At 48.1% G+C, this 27,831-nt stretch overlaps 6 protein-coding genes across 6 annotated transcripts; 3 read left to right on the forward strand and 3 right to left on the reverse strand.

Annotated features, from left to right (window-relative positions):
• Positions 1–41: 41 nt before the first annotated feature.
• Positions 42–2,056, forward strand: LOC308055024 (uncharacterized protein). Its single transcript, XM_080368595.1, has one exon. It carries the CDS (start codon positions 1,142–1,144, stop codon positions 2,042–2,044), a length of 903 nt encoding a protein of 300 aa, XP_080224721.1. The 5' UTR covers positions 42–1,141; the 3' UTR covers positions 2,045–2,056.
• Positions 2,057–4,864: 2,808 nt separating this feature from the next.
• On the reverse strand, positions 4,865–5,234 carry LOC308055049 (feather keratin 4-like). Its single transcript, XM_080368627.1, has one exon. The coding sequence runs from the start codon at positions 5,229–5,231 to the stop codon at positions 4,866–4,868; it is 366 nt and encodes a 121-aa protein (XP_080224753.1). The 5' UTR covers positions 5,232–5,234; the 3' UTR covers position 4,865.
• A 1,246-nt stretch (positions 5,235–6,480) lies between these two features.
• On the forward strand, positions 6,481–10,962 carry LOC308055027 (uncharacterized protein; the record flags this gene model as incomplete). Its single annotated transcript, XM_080368598.1, has 1 exon — positions 6,481–10,962. One exon carries the CDS (start codon positions 6,481–6,483, stop codon positions 7,381–7,383), a length of 903 nt encoding a protein of 300 aa, XP_080224724.1. The 3' UTR covers positions 7,384–10,962.
• Positions 10,963–10,984: 22 nt separating this feature from the next.
• On the reverse strand, positions 10,985–11,481 carry LOC308055040 (scale keratin-like). The gene has a single exon (XM_080368615.1). The coding sequence runs from the start codon at positions 11,477–11,479 to the stop codon at positions 10,997–10,999; it is 483 nt and encodes a 160-aa protein (XP_080224741.1). The 5' UTR covers positions 11,480–11,481; the 3' UTR covers positions 10,985–10,996.
• A 4,492-nt stretch (positions 11,482–15,973) lies between these two features.
• Positions 15,974–24,832, forward strand: LOC308054836 (uncharacterized protein; the record flags this gene model as incomplete). Its single annotated transcript, XM_080368213.1, has 3 exons — positions 15,974–16,442; positions 22,836–22,840; positions 24,255–24,832. 3 exons carry the CDS (start codon positions 15,974–15,976, stop codon positions 24,825–24,827), a joined length of 1,047 nt encoding a protein of 348 aa, XP_080224339.1. The 3' UTR covers positions 24,828–24,832.
• Positions 16,462–21,198, reverse strand: LOC308055043 (uncharacterized protein). The gene has a single exon (XM_080368618.1). The coding sequence runs from the start codon at positions 18,959–18,961 to the stop codon at positions 18,482–18,484; it is 480 nt and encodes a 159-aa protein (XP_080224744.1). The 5' UTR covers positions 18,962–21,198; the 3' UTR covers positions 16,462–18,481.
• Positions 24,833–27,831: the final 2,999 nt, after the last annotated feature.

The following is a 27,831-nucleotide window of genomic DNA, read 5'->3' on the forward strand; positions in this document are numbered from 1 at the left end:
GGGAAGCGCTCACAGACTTACCCTGTTCCCAGACGAGAAGGCGACCAGAGCAGTTGTGTGGAGAGCCGGGCAGAGGCAGAGCTTTTATACCGGCCGCGCCATTGCTCAGCACCACCTGGGCCAATCTGCAGAGGCGGCACTCCCTCCTGCCGATGACAACGGGGCTGTCCGGCTCCTGTCCCTCCCTGAGTCAGCATCCCCTGCACCGACCAGCACCTGCCGCTTCCCAGCCTTCCTCCCGGTCCTGCTGCGTGGGCTAAATGAGAGCAGGAACCTCCCTGCTGGGGGCTGCGCACGGTGCCGGCCTTGTGCTGTGCTCTGCCCTGGCAGGACATCTCTGCCCTGTGCCCGCAGCCAGGCCCTGCCGGGACGAGGGCCGGCACCGAGCACCAGCCGGGCCAGCCCAGCGGGGGCTGCTGCAGCTGCGCATTCAGACGGGGCTCCCAGCTCCCCAGCACCCCGAGGGCAGCCCCTGCCCACCACCATCCCCCAGACATGGGGCTCCCGGGACACCCGTGAGGACCTGGTAGCATTGGGGGTCAGCTGACATGACCCTGTGACAAAGTGGCTGCAGTTGGGCATCGGTGCTCCTTGCCCCATGCACCTTGGGGAAGAGCACAAGGGGTCTGTCTTGCCCCCAGACGTGCAGAAGTCGATGGCCAGTGCCTGGAGGGGAATGGCACCCAGTTCCCTTGGGCTGGCGAGTGATGCATCGTGCTGAGCAGGCAGTGCCCGAGAGGAGTGCCTTTGATTTTTCGTTTCGTAACCTCGTGCCTCTGTAGATAATAGCCACGCGGCGTACGTCATGCGGTGGCTGGTGTGCGGGAGGCCCTTGCAAGGCTGCCTTCCTGGCCAGCGGCAGGACCACGCTCTGCCGTGTGGCTCTGCGATGAAGGCATGAGGCCAGCCTGAGACCAAGCCCTTGGAGAAGAGCTATGGCACGCAGGGCGCTACCAGTCAGCCTTTGTCACGCTGCGTGCCCTCTTACACAGCGAGATAATGAAAAGACAGTGGGGCTAATTGGTGGCATTAGGTGGCAGCTGGCAAGCGTCCGAGTGGGGTGATTGCAGGGGCTGATAGAGCGGGTTGGGGCTGGCCAGGAAACGGCATCAGCACAACAGCCCCGTGCCACACGGGGAGGATGCAGGGGCTTGGCACCATGAGCCACGTGTCCCCAGCACGGCCAGCTCCTCCCCACGCTCGCCACCCCAGCATAAAAGGGCTGCTGTCGGCGAGTGCCAGCATCCACCACTCTTGCCTCGCTCTGCTCAGGACAAGGGTAGGTGGGGGCTTGGGGGTCTCGGCCTCCTGTGGCAGGGGCTGGTGTGGGGCCTCCATGGCCAGGAGAGCTGTGCTGGCAGCGGGCTGCAGTGGCCAGGGTGGGCTGAGGCACGGCAAGAGGAGGAGGGAGCCCCACGGCTGGGACCCGCAGAGCCAGGCCCTGCACGGGCTCTCGGGGAGGCTTTGTGTGCCTGGCGTGTGGGGAGAGCAGGGCAGCCGGTGGGCTGGCTGGGCAAAGGGCAAGCAGCAGGCAGTGCGGGCAAGGAGCTGGCTCTGGCTCCTCCAGCTCCAGCACAGGCCTGGGAACAGGGCACGGCTTGGCCGGGCCATCTCCTTCACTCATGACACCTGTCTTTGGGCCGCGTCTTTCAGGATCCGCTCTCCCACCCTCGCCACGATGTCTTGCTACGACCTGTGCCCACCAAAAACCAGCGTTGCCGTCCCCCAGCCCATCGCTGAGAGCTGCAACGAGCTGTGCGCCCGCCAGTGCCCCGACTCAACGGCCTTCATCCAGCCGCCCCCCGTGGTCGTCACCTTCCCCGGCCCCATCCTCAGCTCCTTCCCCCAGCAAGCCGTGGTGGGCTCCTCCGGAGCACCCGCCTTTGGGGGCTCCCTGGGGCTGGGGGGCCTCTACGGCGCTGGGGCCACACAGGGCTCGGGCGGCCTCTGCACCTTTGGCAGACCCTACACCTCTGCGGCCTGCACCCCCTGCGCCTGGCCCCGCTATGGCAAGAAGCTCTGGGACACCTGTGGGCCCTGCTAGACCCAGCCCAGCCGCAGCCCAACGCCACCACCAACCATGCCGCGCTGAGCTGGTGGGCACGGGCCACTGAGGAGTACTGAGCATCCCCAGCGCCGCGCAACACCAGCGCAGCTGGCAGTGCAGCACAACCTCGGCCCTTCCCTGACCTCTTCTCCTGCCCTCTGCTCTCCTCCTCTCCACTCTCTTCCTCGCCGTCAGATGGGGCAGGAGGGACACCCAAAGAGCCCTGCAGGGCTGACGGGCCAATTCCTGGGGAGCTGGAATGCCTCACCAAGGCGACATTTGGAGCGAGAAGCCATGCTCCCGAGAAGGTGCCTCTGCCTCCCCCAACACACGACAACCAGCATCTCTGGGTCTGGCCTACTGTCCCCCTGAGAGACCCTCCTGCCCCTCTGGGCACAATAAAGATTTCCTGCATCCAAATCTTGTCTCCCTCCATCCTTGTTCCGTGTTGGGAAGACCCTGGGGTGGGTGCCTGGCAGGTGTGGGAGAGCAAATTCTAGTCCTGAGCTTCCCAGGAATGGTGAGTGTGGGCAGTGTAGGGACAGGGGTGATGCAGGCAGCAGTCAGGGGAGAGAAAGCCTTTTGGTGGTGTTTGCAGTAGCTGAGGAAAGGGCAAAAGGCAGAGAGCAGGACAGGCACTGGCAGTGCTGCTTTGCCTGGTCTTCTCAGCCTGGGAGCGGCACCAGATCCACCGTGTCCCACTGCCCCGCAAAAGCACGGCAATGTGTCTGTGCACCTGCACAGAGGTGGCCAGACCAGAGCCAGTGTTGAACCCCTGGGCTGAGAAACGACGCTCGACTGATGGAGAGCAGCTTGTCAGGAAAGGCCGTGGGGGTGCTGTGGCCACCAAGGTGAGCATGAATGTCCACATGCCTTGGAGCAAAAGCAGGGAGCAGAAGTCTGGGATGCATGTGGAAGAGGTGGAATGAGGAAATCCTTGCCCTCCACTCAGCACTGGCGAGGCCGCCCCAGCACAGGAGACATGTGGGGCTACTTGGAGAGAGTCCAGCATGGGGCCACGCAGACAATTGTGCTGGTTTGGACTGGGGTGGCGGCAATTTTGGCCTTACTGGCAAGTCTTGGTCTATACTTTTGATTTATACAGACAACAGTGTTGCTAACACCGGGATGTGTTTTTTGGAGCTGAGCAGTGAGTACACAGAGCCAAGGCCTTTTCTCCTTGTCACGCTGCCCCACCAACAAGTAGCCTGGTGGTGCACATCGAGCTGAGAGGGGACACGGCTGGGACGGCTGCCCCGCGTGACCCAAGGGATATACCTTACGACCGGTTGTGATATTCTCTAGCCTGACAGTTTCCTCGCTTTTCCCCTTCCAGTTGCCTCCTCCATCCCAGCGTTGGGGAGCAAGCAAGCGAGCAGCTCTGGGGTGTTAACTCGCTAGCTGGGGTCAAACCACACAAATGATGAAGGGGCAGGGAGCATGCCTCTGCTGCGGAGAGCCTCAGAGAGATGGCACTGTTCCTGCTGGCATCGGGGATGCTCAGGGCAGTCTCCCCAATGTGCATACACGTCTGATGGGAGGCTTTCAAGAAGATGGAGCCAGGCTCCTTTTGGAGGTGTCCCTTGGTAGGACAAGTGGTGATGGGCTCCAGCTGAAACACCAGAGGCTCTGCCTCAACATCCCAATCCTCTTTTTCACTGTGAGGGTGAGCAAGCACAGTCCCAGCTTGGCCCGGGAGGTTGTGGCGTCTCTGTCCCTGGAGACATGCACCAAGTGTCTGGGCATGGTGCTGGGTGCACTGGCTGGAGGTGGCAGCATGAGAAGATGCCCTGCAAGGACTCCTCCCACAATGGTCAGGCTGTGATTTCTGTGATTTTGTCTCTGCGGCAGAGAAGCTATGAGCACCAAGTGTGTTGGTCAGTGCGTGGTGTGAGCACAGGGAAGGAGAGAAGAAGGAAAAGAAGAGGGAAGGGAAGTGAAGGGAAGTGAAGGGAAGGGAAGGGAAGGGAAGGGAAGGGAAGGGAAGGGAAGGGAAATGTGTAAAGAAGGGGAAATGTGTAAAGAAGAAGGAACAAAGAGGAAAGAAGAGGAAAGTGTAGGGTTTGACCCACTGATGTCAAAGGTCTCTTCATCCCTAAATACTCCAATGATTTGATGATGCTACCATAGGGAACAGGACGTGTACGCCTTCCCTTTCCTTCCTCCCCAAGGCTCTCAAGCAGACCCAAGGAGGCACAAAGTGTGGCAGCCATACCAGGTATTGCCTCTGGCTGGCTTCCAGCCCCTGGGGCATCCACGCTCCTCTGTAAGGAGGCTGGAGGCCTGCAAACGGCCCCAGGCTGCATGTCCTGCTGGCAGGGGGGCAGCCTGCCTTCAGGCAGGGCCCTTGGACATCGGGCGTGGGACCATGTATGGCCAGAGGCACCAGAGCTGTGAGGTCTCCCCAAAAGACGTCTCCTTCTGGCTCTGCTGGGCTTGGGACACTGCCCTGGTGTGGTTGGCAGGGGCCACGTGCAGGGCAAGGGAACCCCACAGCCGAGGCTGGGCATTGAAAGCAATGCTAGAGAGGCAGGCGTTGCATGCAGGTGTGTTTTATTGCAGTGCAGAAAGACATATAACTCAGAGGCAGGTAAGTTGACAACCGGGCCCTCAAGAGCGATGTTGCTGCAGGCTTCTCCCAGGTGGTGGCTGTTATAGAGACAAGCCGTTGCCCTGTGGGACACTGGTGGAGTCACACATCTGGGCACAGGCAAGAGCAAGGAGATGGGGTGTCATAGAGAAAGGGGAAAGAGGGGAGAAATGAGAGGAGGCGTGAGCCTGAGATGGCCCAGGGACTGTGGAAGCTCTGGAGCTGGGTCTAGCAGGGCCCACAGGTGTCCCAGAGCTTCTTGCCGTAGCGGGGCCAGGCGCAGGGGGTGCAGGCCGCAGAGGTGTAGGGTCTGCCAAAGGTGCAGAGGCCGCCCGAGCCCTGTGTGGCCCCAGCGCCGTAGAGGCCCCCCAGCCCCAGGGAGCCCCCAAAGGCGGGTGCTCCGGAGGAGCCCACCACGGCTTGCTGGGGGAAGGAGCTGAGGATGGGGCCGGGGAAGGTGACGACCACGGGGGGCGGCTGGATGAAGGCCGTTGAGTCGGGGCACTGGCGGGCGCACAGCTCGTTGCAGCTCTCAGCGATGGGCTGGGGGACGGCAACGCTGGTTTTTGGTGGGCACAGGTCGTAGCAAGACATCGTGGCGAGGGATCGGACGGTGCTCTGCAAGAGGGCAGAGGTTGAAAGAGAGCAGCAGACGTAAGCACCCGGATTGGAGGGGCTGGGGCATGAGCAGGGGGCCAGGAGGGGAAGCGCTCACAGACTTACCCTGTTCCCAGAGGAGAAGGCGACCAGAGCAGTTGTGTGGAGAGCCGGGCAGAGGCAGAGCTTTTATACCGGCCGCGCCATTGCTCAGCACCACCTGGGCCAATCTGCAGAGGCGGCACTCCCTCCTGCCGATGACAACGGGGCTGTCCGGCTCCTGTCCCTCCCTGAGTCAGCATCCCCTGCACCGACCAGCACCTGCCGCTTCCCAGCCTTCCTCCCGGTCCTGCTGCGTGGGCTAAATGAGAGCAGGAACCTCCCTGCTGGGGGCTGCGCACGGTGCCGGCCTTGTGCTGTGCTCTGCCCTGGCAGGACATCTCTGCCCTGTGCCCGCAGCCAGGCCCTGCCGGGACGAGGGCCGGCACCGAGCACCAGCCGGGCCAGCCCAGCGGGGGCTGCTGCAGCTGCGCATTCAGACGGGGCTCCCAGCTCCCCAGCACCCCGAGGGCAGCCCCTGCCCACCACCATCCCCCAGACATGGGGCTCCCGGGACACCCGTGAGGACCTGGTAGCATTGGGGGTCAGCTGACATGACCCTGTGACAAAGTGGCTGCAGTTGGGCATCGGTGCTCCTTGCCCCATGCACCTTGGGGAAGAGCACAAGGGGTCTGTCTTGCCCCCAGACGTGCAGAAGTCGATGGCCAGTGCCTGGAGGGGAATGGCACCCAGTTCCCTTGGGCTGGCGAGTGATGCATCGTGCTGAGCAGGCAGTGCCCGAGAGGAGTGCCTTTGATTTTTCGTTTCGTAACCTCGTGCCTCTGTAGATAATAGCCACGCGGCGTACGTCATGCGGTGGCTGGTGTGCGGGAGGCCCTTGCAAGGCTGCCTTCCTGGCCAGCGGCAGGACCACGCTCTGCCGTGTGGCTCTGCGATGAAGGCATGAGGCCAGCCTGAGACCAAGCCCTTGGAGAAGAGCTATGGCACGCAGGGCGCTACCAGTCAGCCTTTGTCACGCTGCGTGCCCTCTTACACAGCGAGATAATGAAAAGACAGTGGGGCTAATTGGTGGCATTAGGTGGCAGCTGGCAAGCGTCCGAGTGGGGTGATTGCAGGGGCTGATAGAGCGGGTTGGGGCTGGCCAGGAAACGGCATCAGCACAACAGCCCCGTGCCACACGGGGAGGATGCAGGGGCTTGGCACCATGAGCCACGTGTCCCCAGCACGGCCAGCTCCTCCCCACGCTCGCCACCCCAGCATAAAAGGGCTGCTGTCGGCGAGTGCCAGCATCCACCACTCTTGCCTCGCTCTGCTCAGGACAAGGGTAGGTGGGGGCTTGGGGGTCTCGGCCTCCTGTGGCAGGGGCTGGTGTGGGGCCTCCATGGCCAGGAGAGCTGTGCTGGCAGCGGGCTGCAGTGGCCAGGGTGGGCTGAGGCACGGCAAGAGGAGGAGGGAGCCCCACGGCTGGGACCCGCAGAGCCAGGCCCTGCACGGGCTCTCGGGGAGGCTTTGTGTGCCTGGCGTGTGGGGAGAGCAGGGCAGCCGGTGGGCTGGCTGGGCAAAGGGCAAGCAGCAGGCAGTGCGGGCAAGGAGCTGGCTCTGGCTCCTCCAGCTCCAGCACAGGCCTGGGAACAGGGCACGGCTTGGCCGGGCCATCTCCTTCACTCATGACACCTGTCTTTGGGCCGCGTCTTTCAGGATCCGCTCTCCCACCCTCGCCACGATGTCTTGCTACGACCTGTGCCCACCAAAAACCAGCGTTGCTGTCCCCCAGCCCATCGCTGAGAGCTGCAACGAGCTGTGCGCCCGCCAGTGCCCCGACTCAACGGCCTTCATCCAGCCGCCCCCCGTGGTCGTCACCTTCCCCGGCCCCATCCTCAGCTCCTTCCCCCAGCAAGCCGTGGTGGGCTCCTCCGGAGCACCCGCCTTTGGGGGCTCCCTGGGGCTGGGGGGCCTCTACGGCGCTGGGGCCACACAGGGCTCGGGCGGCCTCTGCACCTTTGGCAGACCCTACACCTCTGCGGCCTGCACCCCCTGCGCCTGGCCCCGCTACGGCAAGAAGCTCTGGGACACCTGTGGGCCCTGCTAGACCCAGCCCAGCCGCAGCCCAACGCCACCACCAACCATGCCGCGCTGAGCTGGTGGGCACGGGCCACTGAGGAGTACTGAGCATCCCCAGCGCCGCGCAACACCAGCGCAGCTGGCAGTGCAGCACAACCTCGGCCCTTCCCTGACCTCTTCTCCTGCCCTCTGCTCTCCTCCTCTCCACTCTCTTCCTCGCCGTCAGATGGGGCAGGAGGGACACCCAAAGAGCCCTGCAGGGCTGACGGGCCAATTCCTGGGGAGCTGGAATGCCTCACCAAGGCGACATTTGGAGCGAGAAGCCATGCTCCCGAGAAGGTGCCTCTGCCTCCCCCATCACATGACAGCCAGAATCTCTGGGTCTTGTCTACTGCTCTCCTGACAGCCCCTCCTGCCCCTCTGGGCATAATAAATGTTTCCTGCATCCAAGTTATGTCTCCCTCCTTCTGTGTCAAAGGATTCATGCTCACAGTTTCCACAGCAGTTATGCGTGTCTCTCCAGACTTCACCAGGGGATATCGTACATTTTGTGGTACCTATGAAATGAGAGGCCATTCTTGGTTTCTTCTTATCCAGGTGCCAATGAATAGTTCTTGAATTTGGGGAGAATGTTTTCACTGTCTAGGAAAGAGGAATGAGGTAATGCAGAATTGCAGGAATTATCTGGGAGCAGGAGGATTGCCTGCAGCTGCCTCTTCAAGAAATATGTTCATACTTATTTATATATATATGTACTGATATATTTGGGCAATAATATTCATATATTAGAGTGTGGATTCTTAGCTACTGTTCATTGTCTTCTGCAAGAAGGAGTGATTGTGTCCTGTCACTCTCCAAAACCCTGTAATTGTACAAATCTGCTACTGTATCATATTCAAGTATTTGTAACCCCCTTTGGATCAAAAGCAAACACAGAGCATCTTTTTCCTAGTTTTACTCTAGGATGACCCATCTCACAGCATTCTTTTTCCCCTTACTGTTTTATGTGGGAAATTAATTAGTTTAAGATTATTTCTCAGACTCGCCCTGTCTTGTGGAGAAGTACTGTTGTGTTGGCAGTAACAGGGAAACCAGGTGTACTCTTCCCCTTGTTTTTACCAGTTCTGCTTATATTACCACTACTCTCTGGTTTTCTATATTTCCAATGGATTCACTCAAGAGCATGTACTCTCCCTATACCTCACCATCACCTATTTGGGGTTACTCAGAAAAATTTTCCGCTTCTGTCACTTCTTTCTTATGACAGCCTGTTTTATACCAGATCTTTCCTCTGTAGTCAGCAGGTGCATGGCTTTTCTATGTGTTGCTAAATATACCGTTACTGTTACTCCCATCAGTTAAGCCATCTCGTTTTTCCAGTCTTAAACTCTGATTCCTTGCTGTTTAATGCCATTCAGCTTCATGTTACTAGCACATAAAACAGAATGCTCCCAAATTATGTGCCAATGCCATTAATGCAAACACATAAATAGAGGTTTTGAGACTGATCCTTGACTAACCAATGTAGTAAACTCCCTCCATTCCTTTAACTCCCATATAACATTAGACACTGACAGAAAGGGTATGTCTGTGTAGTATTTTGCAATCAGACATGAGCTCACCCTGAACAGGTATCCAGCCCGAACAGAAGCTACGTAATCATGTCGGCTGGGTCCTGATAGCTCTCACCAGTCTTGTTTTCTTGGGCTAGGCACTTGCTGCTGATACAATACACATCTAATTGGGTGCTGGCTGGTACCTGCCTGATACTGCCTCAGTGAGAGAATCGGTAGAAAACTTGGCAGTTGGAGCTCAGGTGTTCAGTGGTGATCACGTATGGTTTGCACCGAAGTAGCTCTTAGAGGCTGTGCATGAGAGCAAAGATCATGCTGTCAAGCTGAAGAGAAAAAGAGGAAACCAGGCATGTATGTTCTGTAAAGCTGTCCCAGGAACTGTCCTGGGCTGAGCTAGCTGGGAGGAAAGAGGGCTTTGCTCAGCACAAAGGAGGCACCTGAGCCAAGGGGATGCAGGGCTGGTGCAGCACAAACCAGGAGGTCGGCTGCTGAGCTCCTTGGGATTCATGGCAGCAGTGTCCTTGCCTGAAGCCATGTAAGGATGGAGAGCAGCAGCAGGGACAGAGTGCCATTTCCCTGTGCCCAAAAGGCAGGAGCCTTTCCTCTCCACTTAAGCTGCCTGGGCTCTTCACACATCCCAGGCACTCACAGGGCAGGAGTGAAGCTCTCAGCTGGGCCCTGCAAGCTCCAGTCCCTTCTGAGACCTTTCCCAAAAAGCCCAGGGCCATGAGGGCAGCTGGTTTTGGGACAGGGAGGATGAAGCAGGCAGAGAGTGGAGAATCTTTCAGTGAAGGGCTTTTTTTGATCAAAATATTCTCAGTATTCGTTAATCAGTAAAAATAAAATAGTGTTTCCTTAAAATAAAAGTGAGATTCATTAGTACCATAGGCTAATTTTCATTTCAACTTGCTCCTGCTTATAGCACGCAGCCATCTGACATGTGCAGTTACACTGGTGGGGGACACACGCTGAAATTACCTGTTAAAATCAGACTTGCTATTCCATGACATTGACAGAGGGTTGAGATCAATAAATTGTACATTCACGCATGAAGCTTTTCTTTGAAAGAGTCTCAGTGAAGTAAGTGGTAAATCCTCTGTAACGCATTTGTTCATATTCTTTTTACTTCACCCAGATGACTTACAGACTCAGCCAAAACTTCCCTGAGGCAACTGTTATCATAGCAGTGATTAACAGAAAAAAGCAGTGCGTGATCGTTGCTCATCAGATACCTATCTAAAAAATTGTTTCCCATTGTTTACCTTCCTCCCATTTTTCCTTTTTGGAATAGGCTTTGACAGAACTTCAGGCCACCTTTTTTTTAATTTGCCTTTGAGCATGGTTTGATGATTTCTAGCATACCATCTGGGAATGTGGAAAATTAAAAGGAATTTCAGCACTAAATTAAATGGGGTGGGGGGATGTGGGGGGAAATTGGACTAACTACCAGAAGTTTGGCGGATAGAATAATTAGGGGGAGGGAGACAATAATTTCAGCTTAGTAACAGTGAAAGACTGGGCAGATAGGTTTCTTAGTAGCAGGGCTATGTGTGGCCAGAGCTGGGAGGTCTCCCCAAAGGCAGCTCATCCTGGCTCTGCTGGCGTTGGGACACTGCCCTGGTGTGGTTGGCAGGGGCCATGCGCAGGACGAGGGAACCCCACAGCCGAGGCTGGGCATTGAAAGGAAAGGTCGAGAGGCAGGCGTTGGATGCAAGTGTGTTTTATTTCAGTGGAGAAAGACACATAAGGCAGAGGCAGGCAGGTTGTCACCCAGGGCTTCAAGAAATGTGTTCCTGCAGGCTTCTCCCAGAAGGTGGCAGTTTCAGGGACAAGTGTCCTCTGGGGTGGTGGTGGAATCACACATTTGGCCACTGGCAGGGGCAAGGAAGAGGAGATGAACCAAACGAAGAAGGAAATGAGAAGTGTAATTTATGGAGATACTCTGTTGCTATTGTATTAAGTGGAAGTCTTGGATGCTCTGCTCCTTCCTCAGGAGCTCAGTTGAGGATCAAGATTGTATCATGCACTTGCTGGTCATTCTTTAATCAAGGGATATTTCTATAGGATTTAGCAGGGCCCACAGCTGCTGCGGCTGTACCTGTTGGACCGGTAGGAGTAAGGGCTGCAAGAGCCAAACCCATATGATCTACCGTAGCCATACAGACCTCTGTAACCCAGGGAGCCTCCATAACCCAAGGAAGATCCCCCATAGCCCAGGGAGCCATAGCCCCCATAACCATACAGACCCCCATAGCCCAGTGAGGAGCCCCCATGGCCATACAGACCCCCATGGCCCAGGGAGCCGTAGCCCCCATAGCCAAGGGAGCCCCCGTAGCCCCCAAGGACGGGTGCTCCAGAGGATCCCACAACTGAATCCTGTGGGAAGGAGCTGAGGATGGGGCCGGGGAAGGTGACGACGACTGGAGGTGGCTGGATCAGGGTGGTGGAGTCAGGGCACTGACGGACGCATGGCTCATTCCCGCTGTCAGCGAGGGGCTGGGGGCGGTAGATGCCACCAACGGCAGTGGGGCACAGGTCGTAGCAAGACATCTCGCAGGGATGGAAGTCAATCTACAAGAGTTGATTTTACAAAGTACAAGACATTATTTACACACATAAAAGCACTGTAATGTTCACTGCCTTTCCTCAGACAAGACTGCTTTGAAGTACACCAATTTACTAATGTCTATTAGAAAGGAAAATTGAAACAGAACAACAAAATTGCTTGCTAAGATGCTTTGGTGAGTCAGCGGGTCTGCAAGGACAGGGACTCCAAAAATGGAGTTTATTCTTATGCATGATTTCATGACTAACTCTTCATTCCCACTGATCTTTGTGCTCAGCCTTGTCAGAGCAGGGATTATAAGTCATTGTCTGTGCAGATTTGCTCAGTAACTTGTTTGATGAGACCATTACAAGGGAATTGCAAAGATCATTGTCCCCATTTTCCAAACATTGAGTCAGGGTACTGAGATATTTACGACTAGCTTAACAACACAGTGTTTTGATTCTGGGCTCTAAACTATTTTGAAAAAGTCTTACCCCAAACAACTTGCCCCCATTAACATGAAAACCCCAGCACTTCATCCGTCAGCTCCTTAAATTCTCTCCATAACCTCTTCATGAAATACATTTATTACAGAACATTTTCAACAGCTCTCAATTCCTCTTTGTGTCCTACTCTATCTAAGCCAGTGCCTGGTCTTTGGTAGTATTCATGCTTTGAACTAATGTAAAAGAATTTTGAGTGATCTGTAGTAGAATAAACTGGAGACAATGGAAAACCTGCTTCTAAGCTCAGCATTTCCCTGTGAGCCATGAAGATTTATGCTTTTTCAAATAATTTCCAGTTATGCATATGAAAAAATAGAGAAAAGGAATGCATATTGAACTAGTTCCGTCATTCCTTCAGCTCTTGGAAGTGACCTAATAATGAACTTAATTTTCTTCCATACCAAGAAATTTTCAGTTGGCTTTGAAATTAAATGCCAATCCTGAATGCAGAGCACAGCTGTACATAATAACACTTCTAATCATTTTTGTAAGCTTTATCTTTTCACCTAAAATTTTACCTACTAGTTCTCCATGGAAGAGACCATCCTAGATTAAACTGTAGAGCAAAGAGCTATTCTAGTAGTCTTAAAGAGCCAATTCAGACTTACCCAATTTGCCGAGAGGAGCGAGGGAAGAAAAGAGGTTGGAAGAACCCTGAGTGGAGAGAGCTTTTATACTGTTCAGACTGCCTGAGGGATGAGAAGCTGGTTTTGTGAACGTGGATCTAATTAGTTGACACGGCACATTTTTTGTACTGATGGCTCCAAAGTGATGAAATTGTTTCGTTTTCTGTTTTTGTTTATTAATTGATTTCAATTATCATGTAACATAACACACATATTACATCACACAAAGTTCTTTCACCTAAAAGAGTGATGGGTGAAATTAATGTATCTTTCATCCTAAAACATGATTCATGAAATGAATATCAGTTTTCTGTTCTTTGGAGTTGCACCATGTAGTAAGCTACTTATACATAGATATTCTTCTTTTGCTGTCTTATAAGACAATGATGCTCAGACATTTATCAGAAATAACCTGCTGTCAGGTGTTTCTTTTGAAATCCCTTACGTAAGTGTTCTCTCTTCTTAAAGTTAAAATACAACCTGTTGTTAAATTCTCAGGCAGGTGAGCAATACTTTTTGTGTACTTAGGTTTATTTCAGATGTGATACAATTCATAGTGTAATCCATGGAGGATTCTCAGTACTCTCTAAATCAAATTATATTGTGAACTTTCCCAAACACACAGTGGCAGATGTCTAAAACAGCCTTCAGTTTTATCTGACCCTCAAACTACAGCTTAAAGCTGGATTTAGTTCTGAAAGGAGAGATATTTATATTTTTAATGCTCAGGATGGAAAGCTCAAAATAATCAAAGTGTACTTTGAATTAATATCTAAATTTGTGTTTTACTGTGTGTTTTTGTAGGTGTATTGGAGAAACCCCAGATTTCACTGTATTAGAAAAAACATGTTTACTTTGGAAGAAGAGCACTGTGAAGTGAGATTTCAGACTAAGCCACAGTCTAATAGCATTGTCAACTCACTGGATTCATCCCAGAATAAGCAATCCTTACTGGTGTCCCATTTGCTCATCTTCTATGTTTTATCTCTGCCCTTCTTCTGACCTGGTTGCAGATACATCAAACAGGATCCTTTTTGGCTTTTGAAAACTTGCTGAGACCTCCTGCTTGAATCAAAGGCTGTTCACAGGTGTTAAAGGATTTCTGTAGCTCTTATTTCACTTGCATATCTAATCGAGAAAAGCAATCTTTTAGACATCAGAGTGTGTAAAGTGTCATCAAAGTGACATCAAAACGTGGACGGATTCCCAGTGAATATCTGAAATCATAAGCAGTCAGGGATATACCAAAACTTTCAGCTCGGTTTGATCCACAAGTTTGAGAGGGTACATTTTCCTCAAGTTTCCTTTATTTTCTAGCTTAGCCTTCAGGGCTCCTTGATCCTGATCTTGCAGCTAACCCCATCATTGATGGCACCTTTCAGTAGAGAGCAATTATGGGGTGGGAATCCACTGGGAAAGGCAAATGCTGGCTTTTGCTGAGGCTTCTTTCTTTGTTTATGCCATTATTGTAATACTATATCATTATAATTGTTATCATAATTGTTAACATAATTATCTTCATATTGTTTCTAAACTATGAGCTTTTCCAAATCTGGGGATACATATGATGATTTCCAGAGCTATAATACCAAAAACAAAAGCCATCTCAAAGTTTTACAAGGACATTCCAAGGGATTTTCAAATACCTCATGAACACCCATTGCTAACTTGCAGATACTGTGTCATAATTATATAAAAAGTATTCCTGGATTCATACACCCCACTATTACAAGAGATTATCACACTAAAGTAGGTAAGTTAAGGTCACTTGGGTTTTTCCTGTAATCAGTTCATGGTTTATAACACTTTTTGGACTGTCCTTTCTTGGACTTTAAAAATAAAATCTATGTTCTTTTCTATTACACATTGATCCAGAAACAGAAATCTTTTTATGTTAACTGAACTGTTAACGAAAAACACCCCAACAACATAGGGTACAATGAGGTCCGTCTTCACTGTGTCAGGGCTAGAATCCCTTTTTCAGTGGTCATGTCTTGCTGCCTGATTTACTTGCTTCTTTAATCCTATGTTCCGTGGTACATCTCTCTAACATGTAACAGGAGAAGAATACATGGTAAAATACAAAGGAAAACAAAGCTCAGTGGAGCAACTCAGAAAAACCAGCTTCAATTGTGACTTGTGACTGCCGGCTGAAATATTTCTATGTCCCCAGGACTGAAAGACAACTAGCGGAGAACCATCCAAAACCCATTAAAAGATGCTCCTGATGATGGTGTTTGCCTTGTACTGAGTAGCTGGAGGTAGAACTGCTAAGCCTTGCAGAAAGAATGTTTTTACCCTTGTTGCTTGTCTCTAGCCTTCATTTGCAATCCCAAAAGAATTTTCATTTTGTCTCCAGGTATACTGTTGATTACACTAAAAGACCTGTAATTGAACAAAAGAAATGACTGCCCTCCTGTCACCTTAATTAAGTAGGACTCTTAAATAAATCAAGTCAGCTCTACTTCCTCCCCTAATGCTAAAAAGAGCAATGGAAAAATAAAAAAACAATTCCACACATAAAGCCTGGAGATAATAGAGAGGTCTGTTGTGGATGTCACGCTATGCGTGGGTTTGAAGCGCCTACAACGCACAAGGAATAAGCAAAAACAATTTCAGCACTTTGAGGAACTACGTGTCCTACAATTTGGGGTTGGTACCTAATTATGAACTCACGCAAAGGATGCCTAATATCCTCCAGGCAATCTATGGAGCTGTATAAAAGCTTTCTGCATTAAGCCTTTCATTCCACTTCTCTCACCTTACTCGCCTTCGTGAATTTGGTAAGTCAGATTTCTCTCAGACTTTACTAAACTTATTAACTCCAGACCAAGCCTTCTTCAGCTGCTGCAAGGCTGCCAGTGATATGTAGATCATTTGCTACTGGAAATAATATTTGGTTTCTCATTCGTTACTAGGCTCTGTAAAGATACGCTTCAGCAGAGGGGTATATCAAGCAATTTTGAATTGCAAACTTGTAACGTTTTAGCACTTCAGAGAATTCCTTGTCTATTTTAGAAGATAAAAAACAGTTCGTATACATGGTTGTATACGGCTGCATTTAGCAGAGCTCTGCTGAGTTTATAACAGGAAAGATGAAACTTATTAAGTTGAAGCCATCAACTAACAGTAATGTAATACTATCAAATCAGTTCAACTGGAAATACCAAAGATACAACAGAAAAGTACATGACTTTGTCACACTAAAGTCAAAATAAGCCTCCAGATTACAGTGCTAGGAAGAATAGTAATAGGAAATATGCTGAATTCCCAAAATTATTGACACCCTGTAGCATTGCTTCATCATAACCTCCTGTTTGTTATTTCTTCAGTGTTAACATAAAAGACCGTCCATCCCTACGAGATGTCTTGCTACGACCTGTGCTCCACCTCTGCCTGTGGCGTCTACCGCCCCCAGCCCCTCGCTGACAGCGGGAATGAGCCATGCGTCCGTCAGTGCCCTGACTCCACCACCCTGATCCAGCCACCTCCAGTCGTCGTCACCTTCCCCGGCCCCATCCTCAGCTCCTTCCCACAGGATTCAGTTGTGGGATCCTCTGGAGCACCTGTCCTTGGGGGCTATGGGGGCTCCCTTGGCTATGGGGGCTACGGCTCCCTGGGCTATGGGGGTCTGTATGGCCATGGGGGCTCCTCGCTGGGCTATGGGGGTCTGTATGGCTACAGGGGCTATGGCTCCCTGGGCTATGGGGGTCTGTATGGCTGTGGGGGCTCCCTGGGTTACAGAGGTCTGTATGGCTACAGTAGATCGTATGGGTTTGGCTCTTGCAGCCCTTACTCCTACCGGTACAACAGGTACAGCCGTGGCAGCTGCGGTCCCTGCTAAATCCTATAGAAATATCCCAAGTGAGGTATAACTGATAAATGAGATCTGATGGTTTCACAGCTAAAGAGGTCTGCACCTCCACTGCTCTGTTCCAAGACCACAGAGCTGTGTCCCTTCAGCCCCTTTTGAATTTTTCTTCTTAACTCCTACCTTTATTTTCTGCCTTAATGCTTCTCCTGTCACATTTCCATATTTCTTGGGGCAATATGTTGCTCAAAATGTTCCTGTTTGTTCAAATCAACAGCTAAAAAACCCAAATCAATCATATGTGAATGTATCCCTGAGTGGAGAACAGTTTCCTACTTCTTGGAGACTCTGAAAATGTATTCCTTCTCTCACTGTTATTAAAAGTTTATTGCATCGAAGTTTACATGATCTGGTGTTCTTTTCTCATGGCTTTGCCCTTGTTACTTGTCTTAGAAGTTTAACCTGTGCTGTCATCAGTCTAAACTATGTAGAGGAATGTCCTGCCCCCAAAAAAATCAGGGATTTCAATTGTACAAAAGCATTGTGAAGCCTCAGCAGAGAAGGAGCTATTGTCCTGGCCTCCCCATTTTCAGCTAAAGATTCTTGAGATTTTTGAAGAATTTGGCTTCTTGGTTGTACATCCACTGGTTCCACATTACTGCTGGTAGAGAAATGAAACAGTAGGTCACTAATTTTAAACTCTTTCCTAAAAGTGTTAATTTTAGTAAGACTTACTTCCAGGTAAATATTTGAGTAATCTCTTTGAACCTCAGGTTCTAACTCAAATACTTGAACTCTGTCCTCAGTAATACTCTCTGCAGCAAGCTGAATTAATTTCCTGTCAAATCCTTGAAGAAATTTTTCTGGGGCATACAATAAAACTTTTAAATCTGAATGGTCTTTCTGTATAATCACAAAATCTGATGATGTTGGACGATTTTTGACAGAAAGGTCAAAGTAGCTACTCCAGACAGCTACCCCAAAGGCTAATTCTTATATACCAGTGAGAATGGCTGGAACAGGTAGAACATAGTTATGGTGCCTGAAAAGCTTAAAAGGCAGAAAAAGTCACAACGCAGCATACATAACCTCAACACTGTTGTTGTGTTTCCCAGCTCCTTCTACGTGTGAAGTTCTCACAACATAAACCCCCATTTTCAGCAGCTCTAACTTGCAGCCTCTCCCATGATATTCCTCATCTAAAACGTCCATTAGATGGTCTACCCACCTGTGAAGAGCTGTTTTCCTTGTTGCAGCTCCTCCTACCCTCTCCCTCTCAACTGCTCTGTGCAAATAACCTTCACCATTCTCTCCCTAAATCCCTCCTGCCCGAGGGCACCATCCACCACCCTTTTCTTCATAATCTGCTTTGAATCCAGCCTCAGATGAGGCACCAGCTCTGCTTCTGCTGTGATCAGCAAAGATGTTCAAGTGGCTCATTAGGGAATGGAGGTTTAGTGTGGTTTCTTTCTAAACTAATGTTATTATCGTAACCCAGAACAGCTGGGGAGGGAGGATTCCTGCTCCCAAATGTCTGCAACACAGGGTGACTGAATTCACTGATAGCTGAACCATTTCAGCTGTGTTTTTGAAGTCTGAGCCTCACTCTATGTAAAGATGTGAGTTTCCCCCATTTACAGAGAGGAGAGCTGCATATCCATAGCAGAAAAAATGAAAACCAAAAGTTGATTTGTTTGATGCAGAGTAGAATCACTTTAATGAGAAAAAAATGTTCACAGAAAAGCATTGTAGAATTTTCAAGAATATGCATCAGAGTACAAGTAGTTCCTTCCATAATTATTCTTGTTAGACAGTGAAGTGCCATTTTATAAGAATATATTTGGTTTATCCCACTCATTATACATGTAGTTGGAAAAAAAGCCCAAATGACCATGAGTAGAAAGTGAAGAAATTAAGGATGTGCTGTGTGCTCTCAGCTCCACTGCAGTGGCTGGCAGCGATCAGGATTTCACAACATCTCCTTCAGGACCACTACTGTGGATCAAGATTCTGTCTCTCCATTGCCGGTTATTCCTTACTCAGTGGATATTTCTGCTGTTTTTACCAGAACCCGCAGCTGCCACGGCTGTACCTGTTGGACCAGTAGGAGTAAGGGCTGCAAGAGCCAAACCCATACGATCTACCGTAGCCATACAGACCTCTGTAACCCAGGGAGCCCCCACAGCCATACAGACCCCCATAGCCCAGGGAGCCATAGCCCCTGTAGCCATACAGACCCCCATAGCCCAGCGAGGAGCCCCCATGGCCATACAGACCCCCATAGCCCAGGGAGCCGTAGCCCCCATAGCCAAGGGAGCCCCCGTAGCCCCCAAGGACAGGTGCTCCAGAGGATCCCACAACTGAATCCTGCGGGAAGGAGCTGAGGATGGGGCCGGGGAAGGTGACGACGACTGGAGGTGGCTGGATCAGGGTGGTGGAGTCAGGGCACTGACGGACGCATGGCTCATTCCCGCTGTCAGCGAGGGGCTGGGGGCGGTAGACGCCACAGGCAGAGGTGGAGCACAGGTCGTAGCAAGACATCTTGTAGGGATGGAAGTCAGTCTGTAAGACATGGTAATTTATGTTAACATTGAAGAAATACAAACATTAGGGTTAATGCTACTAACAACAGGGGAGCACAGGTCATAGCAAGACGTCTTGAAGGATGGAAGTAAGCTGCAACAAACACTGATGATTAGACTAAGTAGAAGAAGACTTCAAAATTCATCAGTTTAATGAATCAAGTACAGGATTTTGTATAAATAAATTGATTTCACATTTTGCAATCATAATCCTCTTTTTTCAAAGAGTAGATTTTCAAAAAGTGTCCAAAAGATGTCTACACATACAAAAGCATATGGGAAATGTTATACCTAGCTGTGAAAGTGTTGTCACTCACAATTATCCTGTGAAGAACTTATATAGATTTCTACACATTAAACTGGAAACTGAGAAGCAAAAGCTGAGAGAGCATGACTTTGTTCAAGGTCATTTGATGAGTCAGTAGGAAAACTTGGATTTGGGTTCAGCAGGTTTACATGAGATGTAGTTTATATATGACTTAATTACAGTAGCTTCTTCTTCCCACTCATCCCAATTTTACTGAGAGTTGTAGGAACAACAGATTATAGGATTGTGACTGGCCAGATTGCTCGGAAAGCTGGTTGACAAGACAGTAAAGGACAGATGGTAACGTTATTATCCCAGTTCCCATCTATGCAGCCACTGTATGGATAGTATCTAGAGAGTTTCAATATAAACAGCCTTTTAGTCCCTAACGTCTTTCCAAAAGCTCATTATTATTCCCAGGACAAACTTTGGAATACATTAAATGCACTGAAGTAAGAATCATAAAATCATAGCATATCTCAAATTGGAAGGGACCCGTCACGATCATTGAATCCAACTCCCTGTTCCTTGCAGGACTACCTAAAACTGAAATAGATAACTAAGAGTGTCTTCCAATTACTCCAAGGTCCAGTGTTTCTGACACAGAACTCCACAGAGACCCACGCACCAAACAGGTGTATCTGCCACCCCAGAGCCAGCATTAGAATCCGTGTCTCAAGGCAACGCAGATACATCCACAGTATGGATGATGGACATCAACTGAAGTTGAAAACAGCCACAAAAAGAGACATTGATAGCAATAGAGAAGAATCAGACTTACCCAAGTCACCAAGAAGTCAAGGGAAGTGTTTGGAAGAGCTATGAGAGGGAACAGCTTTTATATCAGAGCAGCTGGAGGTACAAGATCAACGTTGGTTGCCCGCCCCAATTTCAAACACGTGTAACCCATCAAGATGATGAAATTGCTGTGTTCATTATTGGAGTTTATGAGTCCTTTCAAATTTGTTTGTAATAAGGACCTAAACATTACTTCAGATTATAGAGAATTCTTTCATCTTGTGACGACTTGGGGAAAATTAGTACCTGACATTATTCCAGTCACTTCCTTAAAATGACAACAGAAATTATTAAGCTAGCTCCTCTCATATTAACACCTGGAGACTGTCTCATGGGTTTATCAGAATTAGAAACTGCTGTCACGGACAGGAATTTTGTTTAAGTACATATAATTCACATTACAACCTGCCAGAAAAGAAGTTAAAGACTGTCAATGAGATATGCAGGAAGGCTGGGGGTGGTTCCTACATGTTTGGCATCCCTACCTACAGCTGGGGGACAAGGCACCCTTGAGACCTGATGATGTTCTCCGGTAGTATTGGACACTGGCTGTAATGGGGACAATTCAGCTCAGAAGAGCAGCAGCAGCCCCAGGGACCTGCAACGTGTGCTTCACTCTCTAAATAGGGCTTATGTGGAAACTAAAATTTACTTTCGAGCAGAAAAAAAATGGTGAAACCCTTCATTTTGGGGTGCTGGGAACTCTTTTCATATGGATATGAGTGGAATTGGTTTCTCCATCCATCAGTCGCTCAAACAGTTGTATTCTCTTACAAAAAATGTGTAGGGTTAAGTCTGCAGGGTTTCGCATAGGAGACAGAGAGCAAGGCTTTGTATCCCTGAGGCTTGCAATTGTTTTTTGAGAGATAAACAAGGAACGAGTTTCTGAATTTATCTAAAACTACAAAGAGATTGGTGATCCCAAAGAGACTTTCCCCAGGTATTCTGGGTTTGATGTTGTCAATACAAAGGTTGTGCTTGAGAATGTTTAATATGCCTGAGGAAACCTAAGCTTTCTCAGTACAAATGGATCCTCTGGTACAAAAATTGAAATGTGACAGAAGTGCTATGAATTATTGACTTTGATTCTCGAGAATAAGGTTTGTTGCTGCAAACCTTAAGTCCAGGACAGGGCTGAGCTGGCAGTTTCTGTGACCAGGGAACAATTGGGAACTTGGAGTGCACCATGCAAAACAAAGGCTGGGTCTTCCCTTGTTTACAGATGTGCTATTTTAATACTGCAGACTCTACCTCATAAGTTAGCTCTAAATTACGAGGTGGGTTTCTCAGCCTTTGAGGTGGTTAGAAGTTTTTTTTGGACAATAATATTTTCAAGCTTCCAGGGAGCAAGTCTTTTCAAATGCCACAAACTATCCACTAATGGTTTGTGAATGCATTCTTACAATTAGATGAAAGGTTTGTACCTGGATTTAGGCGCCTAGCAATTATGGAATGACATCGCATTTAAATGTGTAAGTCAAGATACTTGTGTCCTTGGTATAATCAGTTCATGGCTAAATACTGGGGATTTGTGTATCTTCAGGTTTTTTTGGTGTAGAAGTCTAGAATGAAATATAAACTTTTAAACACAATAAAACGTTTCATAAGGTGTTTAATCAGTGTATCTTTATAATTTTCAGCTGCACATCAGACCACAGAAAGAGAGGATTTTATTATTTGCTCAAGATGTTACAGTTCTACCAATGGTCAGACTTTATCCACACAAATTATTTATCTGTCTCTATCATGGTGTATCTCTGGATAGCTTTAGCAAGTTCCCACCAGTCATGTTTCATTTAACTCCATTTCTCAGTAGGCTTCAGTATTGCCTGATTTGAAGATGGACCTAAAAATGATTCCTGAAGGCTTTGTATCAGGGGACAGAGAACTGGGAAATGTGGGTGGTTTACAAGGATGTTCTATCTCAGCCTTCTGCTTTAAATGGTCCAAAAGACTTGCCAGTGTTTGAGGAAAGGACAGGGAGAGTAACCCACAGCTGAATGCACTGAAAAGAAAGCAAGAGGTATTTCACCAAGTCCCTTGTTCATTAGATGAGGTCATCATCGTGTTCAGGAGCAAAAAGCCAGACACTAGAAAAGCATTTGAGGACCACAGGATGTTTTCTGTGGCTTCCTTTGGGTCCAGTATTGGTCTCACGTTACGTAGCTGAGAGCACAAATCATAAAGATAAAAATGGTGACACCAAAGTTGCTCTAATGGAACTCCATTTTACCGACAGGTATCTCTACAGTCTGGATTTAATGGAAAAATCTGTGCACATCAGATGACCGCAGTCACGCAACGAGCAGCCAGGTTTTGCCATTATTAATGGAGAAGCTAAGGAAGAGCATTAGTATAATGCTTGTTGTAACACCAAGGATGTGAATGGAATGATAACAGGAATGAATATGACACGTAACCATTTGAGATGAAAGAGGCTTCTGTGATGAAATGCATCTACCGTATTTCATGAGACTTCGAACCATAAATAGTCAGCAAAACTTTGAGGACCTGCGTGTCATATTAGTTTTAGGTTTGCCCCAATTAGGCACATGCGCAAATTGCAGCTTACATGATCCCCATGATCCAGGGAACTGTATAAAAGCTCTTCCAACTCAGGGCTCTTCATTCCACCTTGCCTGCTTTATCCACCTCGGTGAAAAGGGTAAGTGTCATTCTGTGTGATCTCTTTCCTAAAATTTGAGTATCTCTTTTCTGTCAATTTTAGTTAAGGTCGGAATCATCTGTAAGCATTCTAAGATTCTTAAACACGTTGGATTATTTCATGATGCTTATTTTTCTTATTTGATGTTGAACATCCATGTATTCAGATTTAAAATGGTAAAACTTGTTTTTTCAAAAATTACTGTTTCCTGTTCATACAAATTTGAGCTATCAAAGCAGCTTCCAAAACATCAACAGAAGACTTTTTCAAGCACTAGGAATTTTTTAAGGCTTTTTCATCTACGTTTCTTATGTGTCTATGTAAATGTATGCATTTCTTGAGAGGACAAGCTTAACCAGAAAGAACAAGTATTGGAAAATGGAGAAGAAACTAGGAAATCCCAACCTACCCTTTACAATGTCCTTGCTTTGAACAGGGAGTTCGACTAGGTGAGCTCTGGAACTCTCTTCTAATCTAATATTTTATTGGTTCTAATGACGAAAAAAATTGTTCACAGGTGATATTCCTAGTCCTGCCACAGGTTTTCTTTCAGATTGGATCAGATCCTATGGTGAAAGTCTTTTTGAAGAGCTCAGATCCCAACATACTTACCTGCAGTAGAAACCTGGCCCTAGTTATCTGAGTGTACTAGTTTCCCATCTGGGAAATCAAGACAATCTTTTCACCCACTCTGTGACTCTCAAGCTACTTTGCAAGCACTTCAGGGCAGGGAATGCCTTATTTAATCCATGTTTATAGCAAGTTCAGCATACCGGCAGCATGATTCTAGCTATTGCTTCTGGAAGCACATTACAGGTCAATATGGCAGAGTTGTTCTTCAAGCTACCCATTAATTTACTATATCAACTTTGCTGGTTGTCAGGTTACACCGCTTTGGTTTTGCTAGTACAAAACAAACATGAAATGACCTTTCAGACACAGGCATTGTAAGAGTGGCTGCAAAGTATAGTGGAAGCCATTTGCAAAATAAAGGGCTGCGTAAAAATTTTGCAGTGTTTGGCAGTGGGGTAGAACAAAGAACTACTTCACAGAATCATAGAACCATAGAATGGTTTGGGTTGGAAGGGAACTTAATGATCATCTACCTCCAACCCACTGCCACTGGTAGGGACACCTTCCACTAGACCAGGCTGCTGAAAGCACCATCTGACCTGACCTTGAGCACTTCCAGGGATGGGGCATCCACAGCTTCTCTGGCCAAACTGTGCCAGTGCCTCGCCACCCTCACAGTGAAGGATTTCTTTCTGGTACCTAATCTAAATCTCTCCTCTTTGAGTTTAAAGCCATTACCCTTCTTAAAGGGAACCAAGCATCAGAAATTAGGGATGATACCATAGAAGAGATGACTGCTCAGTGTGCAATCTGCGCAATGCTGATTTACAAGAGGGAGAGGTGTCTCATGAAAAATACTGAAGAGAAAGAAGAACAACCAAGACCTGAAAGATAAAGCCATTATTCTAGTCCATGTGTCCAACTTCCAAACTCTTTTTCCCATTGATTTTGTGCTTTGTTTACTCATCAGTGTGTGTTGCAGATTACCTCCATCCCTGCGAGATGTCTTGCTACGACCTGTGCCCCACTGCCGTTGGTGGCATCTACCGCCCCCAGCCCCTCGCTGACAGCGGGAATGAGCCATGCGTCCGTCAGTGCCCTGACTCCACCACCCTGATCCAGCCACCTCCAGTCGTCGTCACCTTCCCCGGCCCCATCCTCAGCTCCTTCCCGCAGGATTCAGTTGTGGGATCCTCTGGAGCACCTGTCCTTGGGGGCTACGGGGGCTCCCTTGGCTATGGGGGCTACGGCTCCCTGGGCTATGGGGGTCTGTATGGCCATGGGGGCTCCTCGCTGGGCTATGGGGGTCTGTATGGCTACAGGGGCTATGGCTCCCTGGGCTATGGGGGTCTGTATGGCTGTGGGGGCTCCCTGGGTTACAGAGGTCTGTATGGCTACGGTAGATCGTATGGGTTTGGCTCTTGCAGCCCTTACTCCTACTGGTCCAACAGGTACAGCCGTGGCAGCTGCGGGTTCTGGTAAACACAGCAGAAATATCCACTGAATAATGCAAAAGTGAAAAACGAAATGCAGATTCACCAGTGAGCAGATGAGTGACAGCTTTGTGAAAGCACTCACAAATCCTGTTCAGCGCGGAGCCTTCTGCATGCTACTCACCTCTCCTTTTTTTCCTTTGAATGTTTTCCTGATCTCTTCAGGGGTTCAATTCCTTGTTATCTTCTGCTTCATCACACTTGTCGGAATGCAGTGAGACATTTAACAGCGTCTTTCAAAATGCATTTGACTCTGACATCTTGGATATACATCCTTGCTATTGCAAAGTATTTTTATTCTTTTCGTTCTCATTAAAATTGTGTTGCATCATTTAAAATAAGTGTGTTGTGATTTTGTGTCCTCATCCATTCTGAATTTGCCAACTTTTCTGGATAAAGCTGCCTGTCGTACATATGGCTGCAATAACATTGTGCAAACCCTGCCCACATAGTGAAAGTCTCCATGAGGAGTCCTTGCCAGGCCTGTTTCACCACTGAATTGCAACAACATGGTCCCAGCACGCTGGCCATGGATGAAGAGCAGCCTTCTCTACACATTACTTTATTAGACTCCCCATTCATGAGTTTGTGAGATAATTCTTTGAACTACAAGTGACTGTTGGCACCCTGAAAGTTAAGTTCTTGCTTATTCCACTGCAGACTTCTAATCCAAAGTCATACAAATAATTTCACCGCCACTGCTCTTCACGGAAGATCGGTGGCTGATATTAAATGAATTTCAGATTCTGTGTCTCTCTAGCACAGAGTAGCCTAGATCCATGCTGTTGAATTGTCTCACTCCAAAATTTTGTCTGTGTGCAGATGATACTTCTTCAAAACCACAATAAGGACCATGTGCATAATTTCACAGTACATCTGACTGGTTCCTGGGTTTGGGTTTCTTTGGTTTGAGTTATGTATATATTAAATATCAATAGAATCTGTGTAAATATTATATAGGTAGCCTAAAACCAAGGAATAATACTGCACCCCACGTGGCATATCTTTTTAAGTTATGAGGAAAGCATGTCACCATCTCCTGATTCAAGATGCTTATCTCACAAGATGGTTTTCTTTTTGTGGTTCAGCTGCCAAAAGATCTTAGGCTATATATTTTGCTACATTAAAAAATATGGTGAAGCATAATGCAGCAGTGTTCAGTGAATATCTGACCAGAAACTGAAGGCTGAAGATGCAGAAACAAGGACAAGAGCTGCTGGGCATGCCCAACTTTACTCCATAACTCAGCAGTGCACACAGCACATTTCTCAGCACTCATTGCCCAACAAAGCCAACTATAAATCTGCCTTTTATTTCATTTAATTGTCTCTGGTAAATTGAATTGCTCTTCCAGCAAGACCCACAGCTTCCACAGTGGTATCCAGTATCAAAACAACAGCCTGAAGGGATGTTGTGCTTGCTGTCAGGACCTGGAAAATCTGTAAGCAAATCTGTTGTGGTAAAGATGACCAGAACAAAAGCTCCCATAGGAAAAGAAGCCCTTAAGTATGGGTGTTAAGATATCCTGCTAAGCTGTCCTGAAGGAAGGAGCTAAGTATCTGGGCTGACAAGGTGATGACAATGGCTGGTGTCTGAGCCACTGCCCTCAGGTCAGGGCAATCAGCTCCCTGCAGCTACTGAGGCTGGTGCTGGCCGTGAACTGGTCAGCTGGCAACATGACTAAGTGTAAGAGTAACACCGCACAGATTCCCTTGGAACAGAAGGAAAAGTTTAGATCTCACGGAAATGGGAAAGGCAGAGCAGCCGGGATCCTCTGCAGCACTCATTTAGTTCCAGATCCATCCCATCTAATCGTAGCTACCCCACCAAGATCTGCTTGCTGTTGTGGATGTAATTCCTCAAATTTGTTTAAACCTTGTAAGAAAAACTATTTTTAAGTGATGGTTAGTGAGTGGAAACACAGGAATATAGAAAGTCACATGCTTCCTCAGATCAATGGTTGCTCTTACCCTATACCTTGTCTCTGCTAAAAGTCAGTTCCACGTGGTCTGAAGTTTACTGTAAAACTCCTGGTGCTTTATTGAATGAACTGTCCAAACTTCGTTCAAATTCAAATAAATTATTGAATTTATTGAATGAACTGTCCAAAGGCTCACCTGATTCCCAACACCCTGGAGGTCTTTTGTTTGCTATACGGAGGCTTTGCTTACATCCATTTCAAGCTTTGGCTTTCTTCCATACAAACTAATTTGAAAGAGCAGCTGGAAGACCAAGTCTTTAACTATTAAGAGGACATAGCATCAGTTAAATGTGGCAGCGACTGAGGCCTTTGTGGTGTGGTTTGTAGGACTACAACCCATGGGATTTTTTTGTCTTTTAGTGTCAGTTCAGCAGATTATAACTCTGACATTTGAACCAGTGGAGAGCTGACAGCTCCTATTCAATCCATTGTGGAAAATACCAGTTTTCCTGGTATAATAGCTGTTAAAACCTGTATATAACATTACCTCCTCATAAATGACAAAAGAGTAATTTGAATTTACAGAAAAAGAACAGTCTGATATCTAAAAAACAGCTGGCTCTGGGAAGAAGGTGGCAAGAGAAGTAAATACAAGAAACTTTTGAGGAGGGACTATTTATGTTTTCTCAAACTGCCTGAAGAACCTGAAACTCCCATTAACACCAGCCCACATTTATCACACATGGTTCACCTCAAAATGATGAAACAGCTTTGCTCAATATTTATGTTTATTACTTGATTCAAATTCTCACGCTGCATGAAATGCAAATTACAAACCAAATATTTCTTTCATCTTAGCACTTAATTGGCAAGATTCATTCCTGGTAACGTTCCATTAAATACAGTAGAATGACAGGAGGAATTATGCTGGCTTCATTTATTTACCTCTTCTTTTATTGGCTGACATAATGATGGTGGCTCAAATGTTAATCGTAATTGCCATCTGCTTGAATATGCAGGGGTTTTTCCCTTCTTTGTTACCTATGCTAGATGAAGTATAACAGATGCAAAA

This window comes from Falco punctatus (assembly GCF_963210335.1).
Source record: "Falco punctatus genome assembly, chromosome: 18".
Taxonomy (NCBI): Eukaryota; Metazoa; Chordata; class Aves; order Falconiformes; family Falconidae; genus Falco; species Falco punctatus.

Bases quoted from the DNA above. Each gene is read 5' to 3' on its own strand.
- LOC308055024 (XM_080368595.1), top strand. From the start codon at position 1,142: ATGCAGGGGCTTGGCACCATGAGCCACGTGTCCCCAGCACGGCCAGCT.
- LOC308055040 (XM_080368615.1), bottom strand. From the start codon at position 11,479: ATGTCTTGCTACGACCTGTGCCCCACTGCCGTTGGTGGCATCTACCGC.
- LOC308055049 (XM_080368627.1), bottom strand. From the start codon at position 5,231: ATGTCTTGCTACGACCTGTGCCCACCAAAAACCAGCGTTGCCGTCCCC.
- LOC308055043 (XM_080368618.1), bottom strand. From the start codon at position 18,961: ATGTCTTGCTACGACCTGTGCTCCACCTCTGCCTGTGGCGTCTACCGC.